Source organism: Perognathus longimembris, chromosome 11 (assembly GCF_023159225.1).
Source record: "Perognathus longimembris pacificus isolate PPM17 chromosome 11, ASM2315922v1, whole genome shotgun sequence".
NCBI classification, from domain to species: Eukaryota; Metazoa; Chordata; class Mammalia; order Rodentia; family Heteromyidae; genus Perognathus; species Perognathus longimembris.
Window position 1 is genome coordinate 65772406 of NC_063171.1, and position 17999 is coordinate 65790404.

Genomic DNA, 17999 nt, shown 5'->3' on the forward strand with positions numbered 1-17999 from the left:
GGAAGTGAGGAATGACCGCACGCCAGTATCGCTTATGTCCTCAGCTTCAGACACACCACTGCTCTGAGCTTTCTGCTTTTTGGAGAAGTGATAGCCCACTTCTTGACCATGTACTGAAACTAAAACAACTTTGTCTTGTGATCTGGAGCACTGCCTTTTTTTTGGTGGGGGGGGGAGTGCTAGTTCTGGGGCTTGAACTCAGAGCCTGAGTGCTATCCCTGAACTTTTGTTTGCTCAAGGCTAGCGCACTACCACTAAAATCACAGCTCTACTTCCAGATTTAGTGGAGATAAAAGTCTCATGGACTTGCCTGCCCAAGCTGGCTTTGAACCATGATCCTCAGATCTTAGCCTCTTGAGTAGCTGGGATTGTGGATCTGGCTTTTTTTTTTAAATTAGATTTTATTGACAAGGTGATGTGCAAAGGGGAGTACAGTTACATAACAAGGTTGTGAGTACATTTCTTGTCATATTTGTTACACCCTCATTTTTCTTTCCCGTCCCTATGCGCCTTTGTTCTCTGTGTTCTAGGCTTGTCTCGCATATTTTATCATTTCTAATTGCTATGTCGTATTGCATTGTGTACAGGTACCACATTTTTTTGATCCATTCATCTGTAGTGGGGTATCTGGGTTGTTTCCACATTTTGGCTATTGTGAATTGTAGCACTAGCTTTTTAAGCAGACTATTTGAGTCCACAACTTCCACGTTCTAAGAACAGCCTGTCTGTTTGATTTCTGTGGTATCCGCAAATGATTAACTTGGTTGTTGTATGAAAACTGGATTTCCAATATGGACTGATTGGTAGTTCTTAAGCTTTGCATGAAAATTTCACATTTTAATTTAAATGTTTTAAATGTTAAATGTTGCATTGTTTAATGTGTTATTCATGTGTCCTCAATATAACCAGTAAATATATTGGATATAAATGAACTATATTTTTACATCCAACTAATATAAAGTGAGCACTTACTGTTTGATAGGAATCATTTTGTCAGTTCAAAAACAATCTCTTCTAAGCTTGGATATTACTGTGCTTCTATTAGAGTTGGGTAAACTAAGGTTCAGAAAATCTAAAAAAAATATTTGTTTTGAAAAAGAATTGAACTATACAAAAGAAAAGACAGTTTTAAAAATCAAGTATAATTCAGTCTATAAAATATTAGAAGTAAATATAAGAATTCTATTCTGAGATTTGGACTTCTTATAGTTTAAATAGGTCATGACATAAGAAGTGAGAGTCAGCCAGACACCAGTGCTCACACCTGTAATCCTAACTATTCAGGAGGTGGAAATCTGAGGATGGAGGTTTGAAGGTAGCCCAGGAAAACAAACCTGCAAGATTCTTATCTCCAATTACTAGCAAAAAACTGGAACTGGAAACATAGCTCAAGTGGTAGAACACTATGGAGGCCCCCAGTTCAAACCCTGTCTGACACATAAGACACACAAAAGTGAAAGTCAAACATAATGTCAAGGCATACACAAAACTCTATAACAACAACAACAAAAAATCTAGAAATAGAGCTGTGGTCAAGTGGAAGAGTGTTAGCCTTGAGTGAAAAAGGTAAGGGACAGCGCCCAGGCTCTGAGTTCAAATTGTACTCCAAGTACTGGTGGCAAAAAACAAACAAAAAACCAAAAGGAAAACTCATGTATCTTATTCAGAATTCAGTTATCTATTGGGGTGGGAGGTGTGGCTCAATTAGTAGAGTGCCAGCCAATTAGCAAGAGTGTCAGTTACCAAGTTTGAGTCCTGGTCTTAGACAGAAAAATGAACAAACAATGGAGGTTTATACCTGTGGTTCAAATGCTTGGGAAGCAGAGACAGGAGAATTGCAGGTTTGAGGCCAGTCTAGGCGCTATTACAAGAGTCTGTTTCAAAAATCAAGGAGTAGGGTTAGAGATGATGACTAACATGTCTGAGGCTCTTGGTTGATACCCAACATCACTGAGTGAATGACTGAGTGAATGAGATGTAGCATAATGGTAGAGCACTTACCTAGCATGCCCAAAGCTCTGGCTTTCATCTTTCCAGCACTGTCAAAAAGTAAAAACAAGTAAGTTTATTATGATAAAAAATATTACAAATTAATTTGAAAGACTAGGAATAATATTTCCATCAAAACACATGATTGGTTCCATATATAAAAAACTGTCTCTGAAACAACAACAAAAAAAGGCCAACAGCCCAGTTGCACTGTAAGAAAGGAATTGGGAAGGAATAAAGAAGGAAGATGTCAGCACATGAAAATGTTTTAATTCTGTTTGTGTTCAAGGAAATCCAGTCTAAACCTAACCTGGCATATTGGTGAAAATAGAGAGTATATAGATAATTCCAAATGATGATGAGATCATGGAGTAAGGAATATTTTCATGCCTCTCTGATGAAACTGTCACTTTGGGAATAGCCACTCGGGCCTTTAGCACTATCTGTTATTATTCAAATTACATATAACACTTTAATGTCTGCCCTAGAGAAAAAAAACAAAAACTCATGTGCTGGAGGCATATGCTTTTGCAGCATCATTTGTGAACAACTTGTCTTTAAATGAGAGTAAACTGTGGTTTTCTTGGAGATGTGGCTCAGTGACAGAGCAGTTACCTTACAATAGTGGAGCCCTGGGTTTGACCACTACAACAACAAACTAAACTGTGCTTTGGATAAACTATGATATGGAATGTACAAAAAGAAAGACACCCTTTAAAATGCATTATTGAAAGAAAGTAATAAAATGACTAAAGTAAGACCAGGATGAAGTCATTTTTATTTTCTAAGTTCATTCCACATTATTTACTTCAGGCTCATATGCATACATATGCATAGAAAAAGACTTGAAGGAAATAGACTCCAAAAACTTCACGGTGGTTAACTGGAGTGGTAGAAAAAGGGCATTTAAATGGAAAGTTTATGTCATGTATGTTTTTCAACATGTTGACACCTAATTTTTCAAGGCGAATATAATGAAAAATATAGTTTGAAAAAGAAATCACATCCTATGTTATACAGATTTAAAAAGACAACATTTAAAACTAGAAGTATAGCAAAACCAAGAAACTAATAAAAATCTGTTTTTGTCTATATTACTTTGTGTATTCTCCTAGATCAATAGAAAAATATTTTAAAATGAAGTTACAATATTTACATTGATGCAAGTCTGGTAGTCAGTTGGCAATTAGATTCTTACTCAGTTATGTACTCCTTTGTCTCCATCCTGTTTGATCTCAACTGCTTAAGTCACTGTCAATCCCGAACTTCCCTTTCCAGCTGTGTCAGCATACCTTTGTCTCATGATCTGATTTAGTAACAGAGAGTACAAACCTTCAGATTATATTATCAATGAAGCATTTCTTATCTATTTAATTCCTTTGGCCTATGTTGGCATTCAGCTCCATCCAAACTTATGCAACACTTTTTAGCTTTGGATTTCTAGTTTTATATATGTAGAATCTTGATGCTTCCCCCAATAATCGGTTAGCTTATTACTGACTGTAGGACTGTAAGGAGGAATTTTTAATAAGTGTATTCTACATGTGAGAAATGAAGACTTGCTGGCCGTTTTTGGAAATGTGGTATTTGTGACAGAGCTCCAAGCTGCCTTATATTACCCTGTGGCATGTGTTTTGAATTTTTTTTTTTTTTTTTTTGCCCAGTCCTGGGGCTTGGACTCAGGGCCTGAGCACTGTCCCTGGCTTCTTTTTGCTCAAGGCCAGCACTCTGCCACTTGAGCCACAGCACCACCTCTGGCCGTTTTTTGTATATGTGGTGATGGGGAGTTAAACTCAGGGCCTCATGTATACGAGGCAAGCACTCTTGCCACTAGGCCATATCCCCAGCCCCATGTGTTTTGAATTTGTGGCACAAAATGACCCTGTGTAGTTGACAAGGAGTTCAAGCACAGCTTGGAGACAACATCAGTCACAAATACATTTGTGGTATTTGTTAGCACCCAGGGCCTCATTACTGAGTGCTTTTAACAACTGCTGCTGATATTGGGTATATATATATTTTTTTTCTTCTTTTTTTTTTCAAAATTTTATTATCAGACTTATGTACAGAGAGGTTACAGTTTCTATTGGGTATATTTTTAAGGTTGATTAAAAGTGTGTCAGAACTTCTGCCTTCCACTTAAGGCTGTTTATCTAAGTGAAAGTAATATTAACCATTTTTCTCCTTAGTGATCAAAGTTTCTTCAAGTGACAATCTAGATGTAACTCCTTTATGTTAAATTCCTTTTGCTCATCCACAGTATCTTGGAAATTTCAGTATACTATTTTTTAAAATTAAATTTTATCGTCAGGGTGACGTACAGAGTCAATGCACTCTTTTTTACAGTGACCAATGATTGCCACCCTCCTACCCTGAGACTGCAGTCAGGCTTATGATTTTTGAGCCAGATCAGTGTCAGAGTTGTGTACTGGTGTTGGAAGATTTTTTTCAGGAACTTCTCAAAAATGCGGAACAAGAAATGTTATAGTCAGCTTTCTAAATTTTCTTTTTAAAAACAGTAGCAATAATGTGTACCTATGGTGCTTAAAATTGATAGTGATTGTGGATAGTGATTGTGAAGTAGAGCATATGGTAGGTACTCCATCTTTCAGGATCAAGTGTATGCCAATAAATTCTCTTGTTTAAACAGTACTCTTTTGCTTAAATACTTGACTGAAATTATTCAGGGATCCGGGACCTTTCCTGTCTGATAACTGGACTAACCTCCTTAAATGTTAGTGTGTGTAAGTTCTTGTTTTTCCAGCCCTGAATGGACACGCCTGCTCTTTCATCATCTTTCTGCCCAGTAGCCTTTCGTCAGGCCAATGGAATGTTGGGAGATCAACACTGGCTTGCTCTTTTTCTTCAAGAAATTCCTTAAAACATTCACAGGATGTTTTTAAAGCAACTTACAGAACTTTTGCCTTGGAAGATAGTGATTTGAGAACTTCCTTCCAATCACATCTGTCCCGACCGTTTCCTCTTCTGAGAGCCTCCTTCAGGCCTGGCCCTAGGCCCTAGGCAGCAGGTCTCTGGAGCAGGACTACAGCTGGCTGAGTAGGGAACCTGGCTGATGGCACTGGACAGATAACATATAACTCTGTGAGGTCTGAGGGCTGGCTATGTGTGGGGCTGAGAAATACAGTCAAGAAAGTGAGAGCCAGATGAACAGGGGAAGAGTGATGGAAGCAAGCTCTTGTGTGGATGAGAAGGGGCTGTCAGAGGCTTTTGCAGTTTTGCTCCTTTGTATGTAGCTTGTCAAGTTTAAACAAACCAAAACGTTGAGTCTAGGTGAAAGGTCTTAAGTCACCAGCAACATTCCAGAGGGCAGCACCTGATGTGTGTGTCACACGGAAAATGCAAGTGTGTCTGTCCGTGGCTACATACACTTTCAGTTTAATTTTTTTGTGTGGTCTATAGAATGGTGGGCTTAACGAAACATTTTGGGGTTTATTTCTAATGATTTTTGTCTGACTCAGTAGGCCAAAGTTGCTTTTGAGATATTTTTGAGCCAGAGTAATGAATTATTTACTTTCCAATTCTAAATAGTCATATGGCCTTTTTGAGTTACAATATTAGAAATGGGAGGGATCTTCACTTTTGGTGTCCTCCTTTTGTGAATTTCTGTATTCATGCATTTGTTGTTTTGTTATTTATTTTGTGGAGCATCTACTACGTAACAGGTTTTGCTCTTGATACGAAGATATCCTGGAAAGACAGTACATTTTCCATGAGGAGTCAACTGTTTTTGACTTTGGGATCTGTCATAAATATGGAGCTAGTTTTCTACTGTTTTCAACATGGAACTCTGGCTTTGATGATGCCATGGTATTAGGAAAGGATAAGAATATCTTTGAGAAGTAGTTTTGCCTCTCATAGGGACTTAGAAACTCAAGACAAGTGACTGTAAATGGGGATAACCATTAATACCCTTAATAAATTTTCTTCTATAATCATATGTCCTTTTGGACTGTATATCCTAGATTATGCCATTCCCTTTTTTTATAATGTTAATTAATAGGTTCAATTTTTTTGCCTCAATTTTTTTTTTTTTTTTTTTTTTTTTGCCAGTCCTGGGCCTTGGACTCAGGGCCTGAGCACTGTCCCTGGCTTCTTCCCGCTCAAGGCTAGCACTCTGCCACCTGAGCCACAGCGCCCCTTCTGGCCGTTTTCCATATATGTGGTGCTGGGGAATCGAACCTAGGGCCTCGTGTATCCGAGGCAGGCACTCTTGCCACTAGGCTATATCCCCAGTCCGCCTCAATTTTTTGACTTTAGAATGATTTATTCTTTCTTTGAATCTTCCATTTCAATTGTGTTCCATTGCATTTGATTAGAACATCTTGCTCCTTTTTTTATTTCCTTTAGAATAAAAAACTAATTTGTATCAATTTAAAACAAATCAGGAAATTCTAAAGCAGAGGTCTTCAGTCTCACAAATTTCATTTTATTTTCCTTTTTCACATTTTATTCTGTTTATATTTTGAACAAAAGTTTTCAGTGAAACATCTGATGATTATAACTTTGTTCACCACTGTGTTTCTTAGCTTGTGGCTACTTTCCAAATTCCACATATAGTTTGGGTTATTTCACTTTTAAGATGTTTTCAGATGGAGTCATTGGTTAATTCAGGAGATGATTAAACTCAATATTTCTTCATTTTTATTTTTTATTTTTCTTGTTTATGTGGTACTGAGGAATGGAACCCAGGGCTTCATGTATGCTAAACAAGCATTCTACCACTAAGCGACATTCCCAGCCCTAAACTCAATTATTTATACTATACACTATGACTAAAGTTTGATGAGTTAACAAATCACAGCTCTTTTCTGATAGATTAGAACATGGCAATGAAAAGCAAATTGCAATATTTTATTTCAGCTAAGTTTAGTACTGTCATTTAAAATTTAACTTCTTTAACAAAACCTACAATAGTATATATAGTAGTCTGAAGTACTTGTGTTTTTATTGCTTTGTGAACATAGAACGCTTTCTGCCTGACCTTTTTTTTGTCTTCTGAACATCTTTTCTCAGATTTGGTGATACGTTATAAATATCCAGGAAATTTGATAGGGGATTTTTATGTGAGTGCATGTCAGTTCTGGGGCTTGAACTCAGGGACTGGGTACAGTCTCTCAGCTTTTTGTTTTTTCTCAAGGCTGCTGCTGTACCACTTGCGCAGTTCTACTTCTGGCTTTTTGGTGGTTAATTGGAGGTGAGAGTCTCATGAACTTTGCTGCTCAGCAGGCTTCAAACTGTGATCCATACATCTCAGTTTCCTGAGCAGTAAGATTTCAGGCATTAGCCACCTGTAGCACCCAGGATGTATTTAACTTATAAAATTGGGTCCTTACTGTTTTATATCCAAAGCCTTTTGGCCCTGGCACTGATGGCTCATACCTGTAATCTTAGCTACTCCGAAGACTGAGATCTGAGGATTGAGACTGAGATTGAAGCCAACTTGAGTAGCAAAGTCTAAGAGGCCCTTTATTTATTTCCAATTAACCAAAAAAGACAATGGTAGGACTGTGGTTCTGCTGCTGAAGTGCCAGCCTTGAGCCTCTATACTTCCATTAAAAAAAAAAAATCAGTTCGTTAATTTGTTCTCTTCTATTGCCAATAAACACTGTGGCTTAAGGGACTTGTGAGAATTGCTGAGGAGTACTGCTTGGCTGCAGTCGAACCCAGTGGGGTAAAATCTACTTAAAAAAAACATGTGTAAGGAAGGAGTAGCAGGGATGTCTCAGCACCCTACACAGAAAGAATGAACTTGTGGGTTTGATCATCAGTAGGTGAAAGAGAAGGGCAAACAGGAAGACTGTGGAGGAAGATAGAAAGCAAATGGCACAGAGTACTCCAAGTAAATGAGAGAAAATTCAGTGCCACAAACAAAACCTTTACTAGTCCTTTAACAGTAAGATGGTATAAATCTTTATCTTTTACTTAGTCTGTTCTTTAAGATGATGGCTTCTACTTTGAGATGCAGTGCCAATTTTTAGTCCTGTGTTGCCTTTTTGTTTCCTTTCTAGCCTCCTCTTCCTTTTTTTGACGACTTGCTCTTTTCAGCACTTCATTCCAGGCCTCAGTGTGCCAACCCTCTCCACAGTAGGTTCCTGTCCCACACAGATGAGGCCTGGCCATGAATGTGTCAGCCTTTTTGGCGTCTCTGCCTGCCACCAGCTTAGTGAGAACAGAGGATCATTCTCTGGATTATGCTTTAATATATGCTGAACTGGCCTCCTGGCTCTTTTCCTGGTGCATACTAGCTCTTCTTCCCTCCCCTCCCCCCCCAGCCCCCTGATTTATGAGTATGTATTTGCTTGATCACTTCTTGTTTTGAATGTTCATTTTGTGCTGACAGAGAAAGAGATGACTTAATGTCTGTGCTGGTTTCCGTGAGGAGCAGCTTGGCAGATGTGCAGAAAAGAGAAACACGTGCCTATGAACAGGTGAAACAAGCTGTGCTAATGACTGAAGAAGCCAACTTTGAAAAGACCAAGGCAAGTCTAGAAGGGTGAAAACAAAGAGATCACAGAATTGCTTTTTTCTTTTCCTGAGTATTTCCTTGGTTATAACTAAACTCTTCACAAACTAACAGATGCCAATCTGTTAATTTTGACTTTTCTAAAATTTGTTATTTGTGTTTGTTTTTTTACTCCTCCACAAATAATCTTATTATATCACTATTGAGAGATTATAGTACAATATGATAAAGTACCTGTATACTTTTAGCTGCTATGAAATTTTAACACCTATAGTCACTGGTTTATATCTGTTTGTTTATGACTAAAAGCAAATGTTTTTCTGCCAAATGTGGGAAATGCTAAACACATCTATACATGTGGAAGGTAATTCCACATGTATATTTGGTAGCATCTTCAGTTGTGAGTTTGGATCCATCGTAAGCTAAATCAAACAGAACAGCCATGGCAGTGGCCGTAGTGGTTGGCATGAGGTGATGGGCAGTGTTGATTAATCCATTACACTTGCCGGGAACGGTCCCTTGACACACTGGCCATCCTCCACCTGTTTAATAGCCGCAAGTGGCCAGTGGCTGCCAGAGAAGAGATCAGGTACTGATGCAAAACATTCCTGTCATTGTCAAAACAGTGGTCTGAACCAAGTATGAGTCAACAGCTTGAACTTGAAGTGCACTGAAACCTGAAGTACAGTGAAACTAAAGTACACTGAAATAGGAAACTTTTTTGATTATCAACATCTCACTCAAAAATTTTTGGATTTTGGAACATTTTGGATTTGGGATTTTTGAATTAGGCTTGCTCCAATAAAGTCGATATTACATACTGTGTTTCAATGTCCCCAAACCTCCAAAATCTGAAGAACTTCTACTCAGACATTTTGAATACTGATGAAATGTTCAACCTCTAATAATATCAGCATTTTATTAAAATACAAGAGTTGTTCAGTTCTGTGTTATCGTAGTCACTGCCTATCTACTTATCTCTGTTCAGTGCTTGTGTAATCTTCCCAGACCATTTAATCGCCAACTTTGCTGTGTTTGAAACTGAGCTTTGCTTCTGAGCCTACTTTGTACCCTTAAATGCAACTCATTTCTCCATTTGTCTTGATCTCTGTCTTTCCTTTAGTGGTGGTTTGAGCCTCAAAACCTCTGAGCAAAAATCCCTTTCACAACTCACATGGCTGTGATAGAGGAATCAGCATTTGCCTTGCTCTTTAATGCCACATCTGCACCTTTGTTTGGCATCTGCTTCTGGTTTATGTTTCTCTTTGAAATTAGGTTACCATTCTTCTTTGAAATCCATATTGTTTTCTTTCTCCTTAATCAGTGAACTCCGCCTAGGCACTTTAAGAGCTCTAACATCTGACCCTTTCCCCCTCCATTCTATCGCCTTGAGTCATCCTTAAAAATTTCAACATCTTTGTGCTAACATGTGCAACACCAACCATCTTTGGCCTCCTTAACTCTCAACGCTTTTCTCCTACCAGCTGTAATTTCCATATAAACCCAGGTGTCTCTAAGATCTCAAATTTTGAAAACACTCACTCTGGCCAAAGCCTTTTCTTCCTTTCCCTCTCCTTCACTTGCCATCCCAGTTTTTAATCTGCTCCAAGTTCTCTTTCCTGCCCGTAGCTCTTAAGCCTCTTCTCTTCCTGCCCTCCCCCACCCCCTGTCTCCTTCTTGTCCTTTTCTCTGTTGTTTCCAGGTTGGATTTCTTTCCTTTTCACCTAATTGTGGATTTTGTAGTTTGAAATAGAACTTTTTATACTCCCTCCTTCACCTTCCCCATTCCCCATTCCCCCAGTTCCATAAGCGGCTCCTCTGTGTTCTCGCTGAAAGGCACCCTTCTCCATGACCCCCTCCTGATTGGAAACATGGACATCAGTATTTCCCCACTCCTGCTTTCAGCCCATTACTAAGTGTAAGCCTTAGTCTCAACATTTTTTCCTCACTAACACTTTTCTCATCTGGCAAATTTCCCAAGTTGAGGGCCACCCCTCCGACAGCAGTTATCAGAACATATGATTAGTGCCTATCTGTCTGTACCCTTCATCATCTCTTAAAACCTCTGGCAGTGAGGAACTGATCCAGTGTGATGCCTGTCCCTCACTGGTGGCCAGCAATGTCCACCACGGCAACGGCAGCTCTGTGCTCACCAGCTCTCAGGGATTCCTCTGTTCTGACCTGTCTTACTTTTCCAGTTGTCTCACTTTTCCTGGGAATGTTGAGCTCAGTTACATGTCAGTTTTTCTTTTGCTGTTTTCAGCCTACCAGACATTGCTGAAGGAACCAACTGAACTACCCTCCAGTGATTGAAGTGGCAGCATAGCCCTTCTCTCCTCTGTGATCAGCTACACTATGTTTCTACACTCTGCTCACCCTCCTCACCTTCCCACCTCTACTCCCGGCACATATGATTCACTTCTCCCTGAGGGCAACACAAAGGCCCTGAGGCGCCTCCACAGCTTCCCATCCCTGGATGTCTTTTCTATTTTCTCCCTCCCTTCTCTTTCCTTCTCTCCCCTTTCTTCCCCCTCCCCCTTCCCTTCTCTCCTTTTCCCCTTCCCTTCCTCTTCCTTTCTTATCCTGTTATTCCCACATTGCTTCCCATCCTCTGAGTTCCTGCTGTCTTCTGCTTCTGGAGTCCTGGTCTAGTTATCATCAGCCACTCCACCTTCCTCCTTTGCCTTCCTCTTCAGCTCCACGCCAGGCATTTTTCTTTTACACAGAAAGCAGGTTTCACACAACCAGCTTCCACTCAACTTCTTACCATTAGTCTATCATTTTCCTGGCAGACTTTGCAAACAGTTGTCTGCTGTGGTAGCTGTCCCTTCATTTCTAACCACTTTGCAGTCAGACTTTCAACAAGTTGTACACTAATTTGCCATTGAATTGCTCATTTAATTAGCCCTGGTCCTTTCCCCACTACCAAATCCAGTGCCCTCATTTCAATCTTCGTAACACTCATGCCCTGTGATTCTGAGGTCATAGTCATATACTGGGAATGAATATAGCTTATATGAAAGAGTGAGGTGAAAGACAATTCTAGAAAAGTTAGAACAGGGCCAGATCGAAAGATCTGGAAGGTCATACTAACATTTATTTTATCATATGTCATGCTATATCATATGTCATACCATATCTCTTTTCCTTGCTTTAGTTATATTTTACTTGTATGGATACCCTTTAGATGGCTCTTGTCTACTCCCTTTGGTCTGGCCTAGCTTTTTTTTCATATCCCTTGAATGGAGATGTTTGCAAATGCTTATTCCTACCCCTTGTCCCATACTGCCCTGTTTCCTGACTCATTTCTCCACTCATCTTCAAACACTATCTTTGTTTGGACAGACCCACATTTGTGGCTTTCTTAAGCTAACCCAGATCTACATTTCTTGCTGCTGCTAGGACTTTTTATATGGATGGTATTCTACTGGCATTTACTGTACAACTAAGTGGCTAGTTCCTCCACATACCTGTCTACCACTTTTTTTTTTTTTTGCCAGTCCTGGGGCACTGTCCTTGACCTTCTTTTCCTCAAGGCTAGCACTCTACCCCTTGAGCCACAGCGCCACTTTTGGATTTTTCTGTTTATGTGGTACTGAGGAACCAAACCCAGGGCTTCATGCACGCTAGGCAAGCATTCTACCACTAAGCCACATTCCCATCCCTACCACTTCTTTTTCTATCTACTATTTTCTATATGTTATTTAAAATAATGCACCCTCACCTTACCAATAATTCTACTTTATATTCTTTAAAATATCCTAGCACTTTCCCTTCCCGTGCTCTTGACATCAAAGCATTTGCCAAGCTGTCTTCAGATCTCCTGTTCTGCCCCTGCTTCCTACTTCTATGCCCAGCCCCTTCACATGCTCCTATGTACATTCATAGACTATCACAATGGCCTTCTGATTGGCTTCCCTCAGCTTTCTTTCAGTTTCCACGTATCTACCACAATGCTGCCTTAGCATTCCTGGAGTTTAAATCTCTCTGGTCAGGTAGCTCCCCTCGTACAGTAAATAAAAGATAATTCCCTTAGTACAGCTCCCTTCTAACTTTCCCATAATTGTCTTCTGCCTCACTGTCAGTGCTCATTTCCAGTACACAAACTACAGTTGGCCACTTTCATGAGTCTGCTCAGCCAGTGCTAATCTCCTTCTGTTTATGTATGAAGTACCTATTCAGTAAACGAGTCTCTGTCATTTCTGAAGTTTCCATAGCCTCTCCCTCCTTGTAATTAATCTGTTTCTCCTCTGAATCCCCACTTACGTTGTCTAAACTTCCAGTGGGTGTGTACATAACTGTCTCGGTGGAAATCAGGTCTGTGACATCTGTCACTGCATCTCTCCTGCCCATATACGTATTAACTACACAACTAACGTTTGTTGAAGACTTAATTTTAAATATTAATGTAAAACTTTATTATAATTGGTGCCTTTTCAAATTTAACAGTAAAGAAAAAGCATAGGGTATTGCAAATAAACCATTTTCACAGAATTAGTAATAATGAACCCAAGGACTGACTACAAGCAGCTTACAAGATATGATGCGGGTCTAATAGTTTTATCTAGAAAAAATGAGGGAACATAGGTATTTTAATTTTAGAATCTTACTGAGCTAGGATACTTTGCTCTTTAGTTTCTTGACATGTTTCGCCACCTAGTGTTCCATTTGTGACTTGCATGCAAAGTTAGAAGGACCTATTTTTGTGTTGTATTTTTTGTGTATATTTACATTGACAGTAGCAGTGACAGTGCCTGAGAATTTTATAAGGATGTAAGTGTATAATATGAGAAGATGATGATGTCTTTCATAGATGCTTTCATGGAACTGCTTTGGACCAGATCACTTGGACAAATTATTTTAATGTTTTAAAGCCCTGGTTTCTCAAAGTGATAAGTATAGGTTAAAATTTCTTGTTAGAGCTAATTAAATAATCCATGTAAACCATTCAGCAAAGTATCTAGCACATAGTAAAGTGCTAGATGACTTACTGTTGGAATTTTCAAATTATTACACAAGTAGAAAGGTAGAGGGTTTATAGTGTCATTGGTAAAGCCACAAGAAACAGAGTATAAGAGGAACTGGCTTCCCACCACCTGCTTATGTTGAAGGAAGACATTGGAGATGTCTATACTAGAGGACCTTTCTTTTTTTTTTTTTTGGCCAGTCCTGGGCCTTGGACTCAGGGCCTGAGCACTGTCCCTGGCTTCTTCCCGCTCAAGGCTAGCACTCTGCCACTTGAGCCACAGCGCCGCTTCTGGCCGTTTTCTGTATATGTGGTGCTGGGGAATCGAACCTAGGGCCTCGTGTATCCGAGGCAGGCACTCTTGCCACTAGGCTATATCCCCAGCCCCTACTAGAGGACCTTTCTAAAGAAAGTTATACAATACCAACCTGGAAGGTTGACTATATGCTTCCAAAAATCTTCCCCACTCTTCCAAACTCTGGTGGCTCACACCTGCACGGCAAAGGACACACAAGAGAGATAGAAAGCCCACAGGCTGGGAGATCTTCACTGGCCATCCAACAGACAAGGGCCTCATATCTAAAATATACTTATTATTGCTTTTTATCAGAGGTACTTATAAAACTATGGATAAAACTTACAGTGCATGCTGACAGCATTGCCCTCTCAAATGCCCCCAAATGTGGCTGTCAAATTTGTGGTCACACAGTGTGTAGCTCACAGGCCCTGGTTTCTTTCTACCAATTCAGGGGAAAATAAAGCTCACATGAAACATTTATTGAAGATAAAAGCTACTAAGATAATTCCTACTCATTACAGAAAGAATGTTCTGATCTCTGAAAATGACAAGTGGAAAATTTAGGCTAAAGTGCAATTATGAACTTTTTTTTTTCTAGTCCTTTGGGCTTGAACTCAGGGCCTGGGCTCTATTCCTGAGCCTCTCTGTGCTCAAGGCTAGTGTTCTACCACTTGATCCACAGCACCACTTCCAGCCTTTTCTATTTATGTGGTACTGAGGAATCAAACCCAGGGCTTCGTGCATACTAGGCAGGCACTCTACTACTAAGCCACATTCCCAGCCAATCATGAACTTTTATCAGAATTGGAAGATGAGTCATGAGTCTTCACAAAACTAGGTAGTGCATTTGTTTTTGATATTTTTCTTGCTTTGGCTGTAACTTAATTTTTACATTAAGAAGAGTGAAGTAAATCTTGGTTGTACTGAAGTTATTAATATAGTGAGGACCAATAGATGCCTATGTATAATGAAATATAGTATTCAGTATGTCATTTAAAAATTTTAATCTCTTTATCATTTTAAGTGTACAAGTAATTTTTAATTATGAGGAATTAAGGAATCAGTAAAGCTTGTATATTGATGCAGCATGATCATGACATGTAATTAAAATACTAGGACAGCTGATTTTTCTGAGCCCCTTTCCAAACAGAAGCAAGGTCTGCTCCTGGAGTTTTGTAGTTGACTAGTTTATATATCCTTAATTGTGTCTATTAAATATATGAGTGCCTGTCACATATGGGTACTATTTTAAGTCATTAACTGATGCTGACAAACACAAACTCATTTTCATAGACTTTATAGTGAGACTTTAAGTATTTTAAATAAAAGTGAGGCTTCATTGTGTCATTTCTCCTTTATTTTTTTCCCCCCAAATATAAACTCGTCTTTCATCTCTCTTCCTGGCAGGCTCTGATCCAGTGCGAGCAGCTGAAGAGTGAGCTAGAAAGGCAGACAGAGCGACTAGAAAGAGAACTTGCATCTCAGCAGGAAAAAAGGGCTTCGGAGAAGGAGGCGATGAAGAAAGAACTAAGGCGAGAAAGGGAGGAGGCGGAGTCGAAGGTAGGAAGGCCTTAGTTGTCAGCCAGTAGCAGTTGCCCCAGCATGCCTGTGAGGGTGCCCCTGAGAAGCCTGGGGGTGGCCATTCCTGGATGAACTTTAAAACATAAAGCCTTTTTAACTAATTACATTCTTTCCTAATTTAGAGTTCATTAAGAGTGGCCCAATTTTCCAGATGTTTGTTTTTTCAGTGAGGCTTGTTCTCTGACCTTTGACATAACCACTTAGGTTCTATGTCATGAAATTCAGACTTTAATTCTGCAGGAAGTCTGTGTGTCTTTGTCTCCGCTTCCTTCTTTGTGTCTCCCCCTACTCCCTCTCCTCCTCCTTTACCACTTCCTCCTCCTCTTCTTTCCTCTTCTCTCCTTCTTTTTTTTTTTTTTTTTTTTTTGGCCAGTCCTGGGCCTTGGACTCAGGGCCTGAGCACTGTCCCTGGCTTCTTCCCGCTCAAGGCTAGCACTCTGCCACTTGAGCCACAGCGCCGCTTCTGGCCGTTTTCTGTATATGTGGTGCTGGGGAATCGAACCTAGGGCCTCGTGTATCCGAGGCAGGCACTCTTGCCACTAGGCTATATCCCCAGCCCCTCTTCTCTCCTTCTTTCTCACACACATTTGCCAGATGAGGGAGCCTACTCTGCAGATAACCAGATATATATCAACTTCGACCTAACTAAAGAGAAATGATTCCTCAATTTTATCCCTTACCCCAAAGTAAGCATGTATAAGATAAAGTGTAAGAAACTGAGTAAGCAAGGAAAAGTGACTATACACACAGTATGAAATCAATTCTGACATATTACATGATGAAAAATAGCCAGCACCACATGAATAACTGAAGGGCAAAAGGATTTAGATGAGATGAAATTTATAGTGTAAGAAAGAGCACATACCTGGGGAGAGTAGAACCTACCTTTAAAATTGTTTCATGGGGCTGGGAATATGGCCTAGTGGCAAGAGCGCTTGCCTCCTACACATGAAGCTCTCAGTTTGATTCCCCAGCACCACATATATGGAAAACGGCCAGAGGGGGCGCTGTGGCTCAAGTGGCAGAGTGCTAGCCTTGAGCAGAAGAAGCCAGGGGCAGTGCTCAGGCCCTGAGTCCAAGGCCCAGGACTGGCCAAAAAAAAAAAAAAAATTGTTTCAATAAAATGAATTTGAGCAAGTATCTGAGCAAGTAATGAATTTGAGAAGTAACCAAAAAAAAGCTCTTTCCTGTTTCTTTTAATGGGGTCTTATGGCTTCTTCCCTACATTCTGTTATAATACTGTAATGCGTGGTCATTAGTAGCTTCTGTAGCAAATACTTATGCATGTCTGCTATGTTCAAGGCAATGTAAAGAAATATAAGTAGAAAATCCACTGCTTCTGTCCAACCAGCTCTTACTCCAGTGGGTAAACTGAGGTATTGATTACATATTCCTAGGTCTTATCCTTTTTAAAAAGTTACAGTTGTGAGAACCGTATGGCAGCTCAATCTAACTGCTCCTCTCTGTGGCTGAGACTAGTGATCTCAGTGGGTGAAATTCCCTGGCGGAGAGTGGCTGTGCACACCGGTGTCCAGTGCAGCCAGGCAACTCTGTGTGTGTGTGTGTGTGTGTGTGTGTGTGTGTGTGTGTGTGTGTGTGTGTGTGTGTGTGTCCATTCTCACTCTTCAGCAGAGATTATGGGAGGGAATAGGATTGTGATAGTCGCAGTCCAATGCGGTTTTCCTTGTGGAGCGGACACACTCTTGAGAGAAGTAGACTTTGAACCAGTGCTTTCATCAATGGCTTTTCATCATAGTTGTGCTAAGTCTCTGAAGGCTCAATAGAGCTACTTCAAGACTGACCTGACCTTGCCACAGCAATTGTGGTAGACTTTCCAGCACAATGAGATTTTTGAAATGAGACCTCTAAGGAGGAGGAAGCGTGTTTAGATAAAGAGATGGCAGGAAGAAATGTTCATGTCCAGGAAAAAAAAAACACACAACATAGCCAAGACACTGCTAGAAAACACTGTGGTTTGGGGGAATGTGGAGAGCACCCAGGTGGTTGGGGTAGAGAGGGAGCACGGGGCGGCCCAGGGCCAGTGAGGGGAAGTGTGGAGCCGCCACGGCATAAATGGCCCATGTCCAAATTTAAATTTGGATTTGAAATTTCATCCAAAAAAGAATGGAAAGTCATTGAATGAACTATACAGTGAATCTTGACTATTCTTCTTCTTCCTTATTTTGGCCTCCAGTCTCATCTTCCTTCATTTTTCTTTCTTACATCCCCGCTCTTCCAACCTCCTGTGCTTCACCAAACACACAAATAGGTCAGTCTTACATGGATTTCATTTCAGGGTTTTGCATGTGCTATCCCTTGCATGTGTGACCCAACATCCTTACTCTCTGGCTTATTTTTCTCACATAAAATCTTATCCAATATATGTTTCTTGGACAAATGAATGAATGACACACAAGGAATAAAAACAAAGGGGCTCATACCATTGGAAAGATAGCACTAAACTGTAGGGATTGCAGTGATAATGCAGGAGATAGTGAAAACATTTGAAACTGCATAGGATTTAGAAACAAGTACGATGGTGGAAAGAAACTGCTCCTGGCTAACCCTACTAAGACTTGGAAGGAGATAAAGTGTGGATTGAGTACTCTGGGAGACAAGGGCATGAATTAGCAAGAGGAAGCAATAGCAGAGTTTCATTTAGGGGAGTGTTTAGTGGCAGC

The 17999-nt window shown here is 40.1% G+C and overlaps 1 protein-coding gene across 1 annotated transcript in view; it reads left to right on the top strand.

Moving 5' to 3' along the window:
• Sdccag8 (SHH signaling and ciliogenesis regulator SDCCAG8) overlaps nt 1-17999 on the top strand; it is a 183709-nt gene that overhangs the window by 35149 nt on the left and 130561 nt on the right. The window contains exons 9-10 of the mRNA XM_048358258.1: nt 8351-8489; nt 15145-15297. Of these exons, the coding sequence (XP_048214215.1) occupies nt 8351-8489; nt 15145-15297 (292 nt within the window). The remainder of the gene's footprint in view (nt 1-8350; nt 8490-15144; nt 15298-17999) is intronic.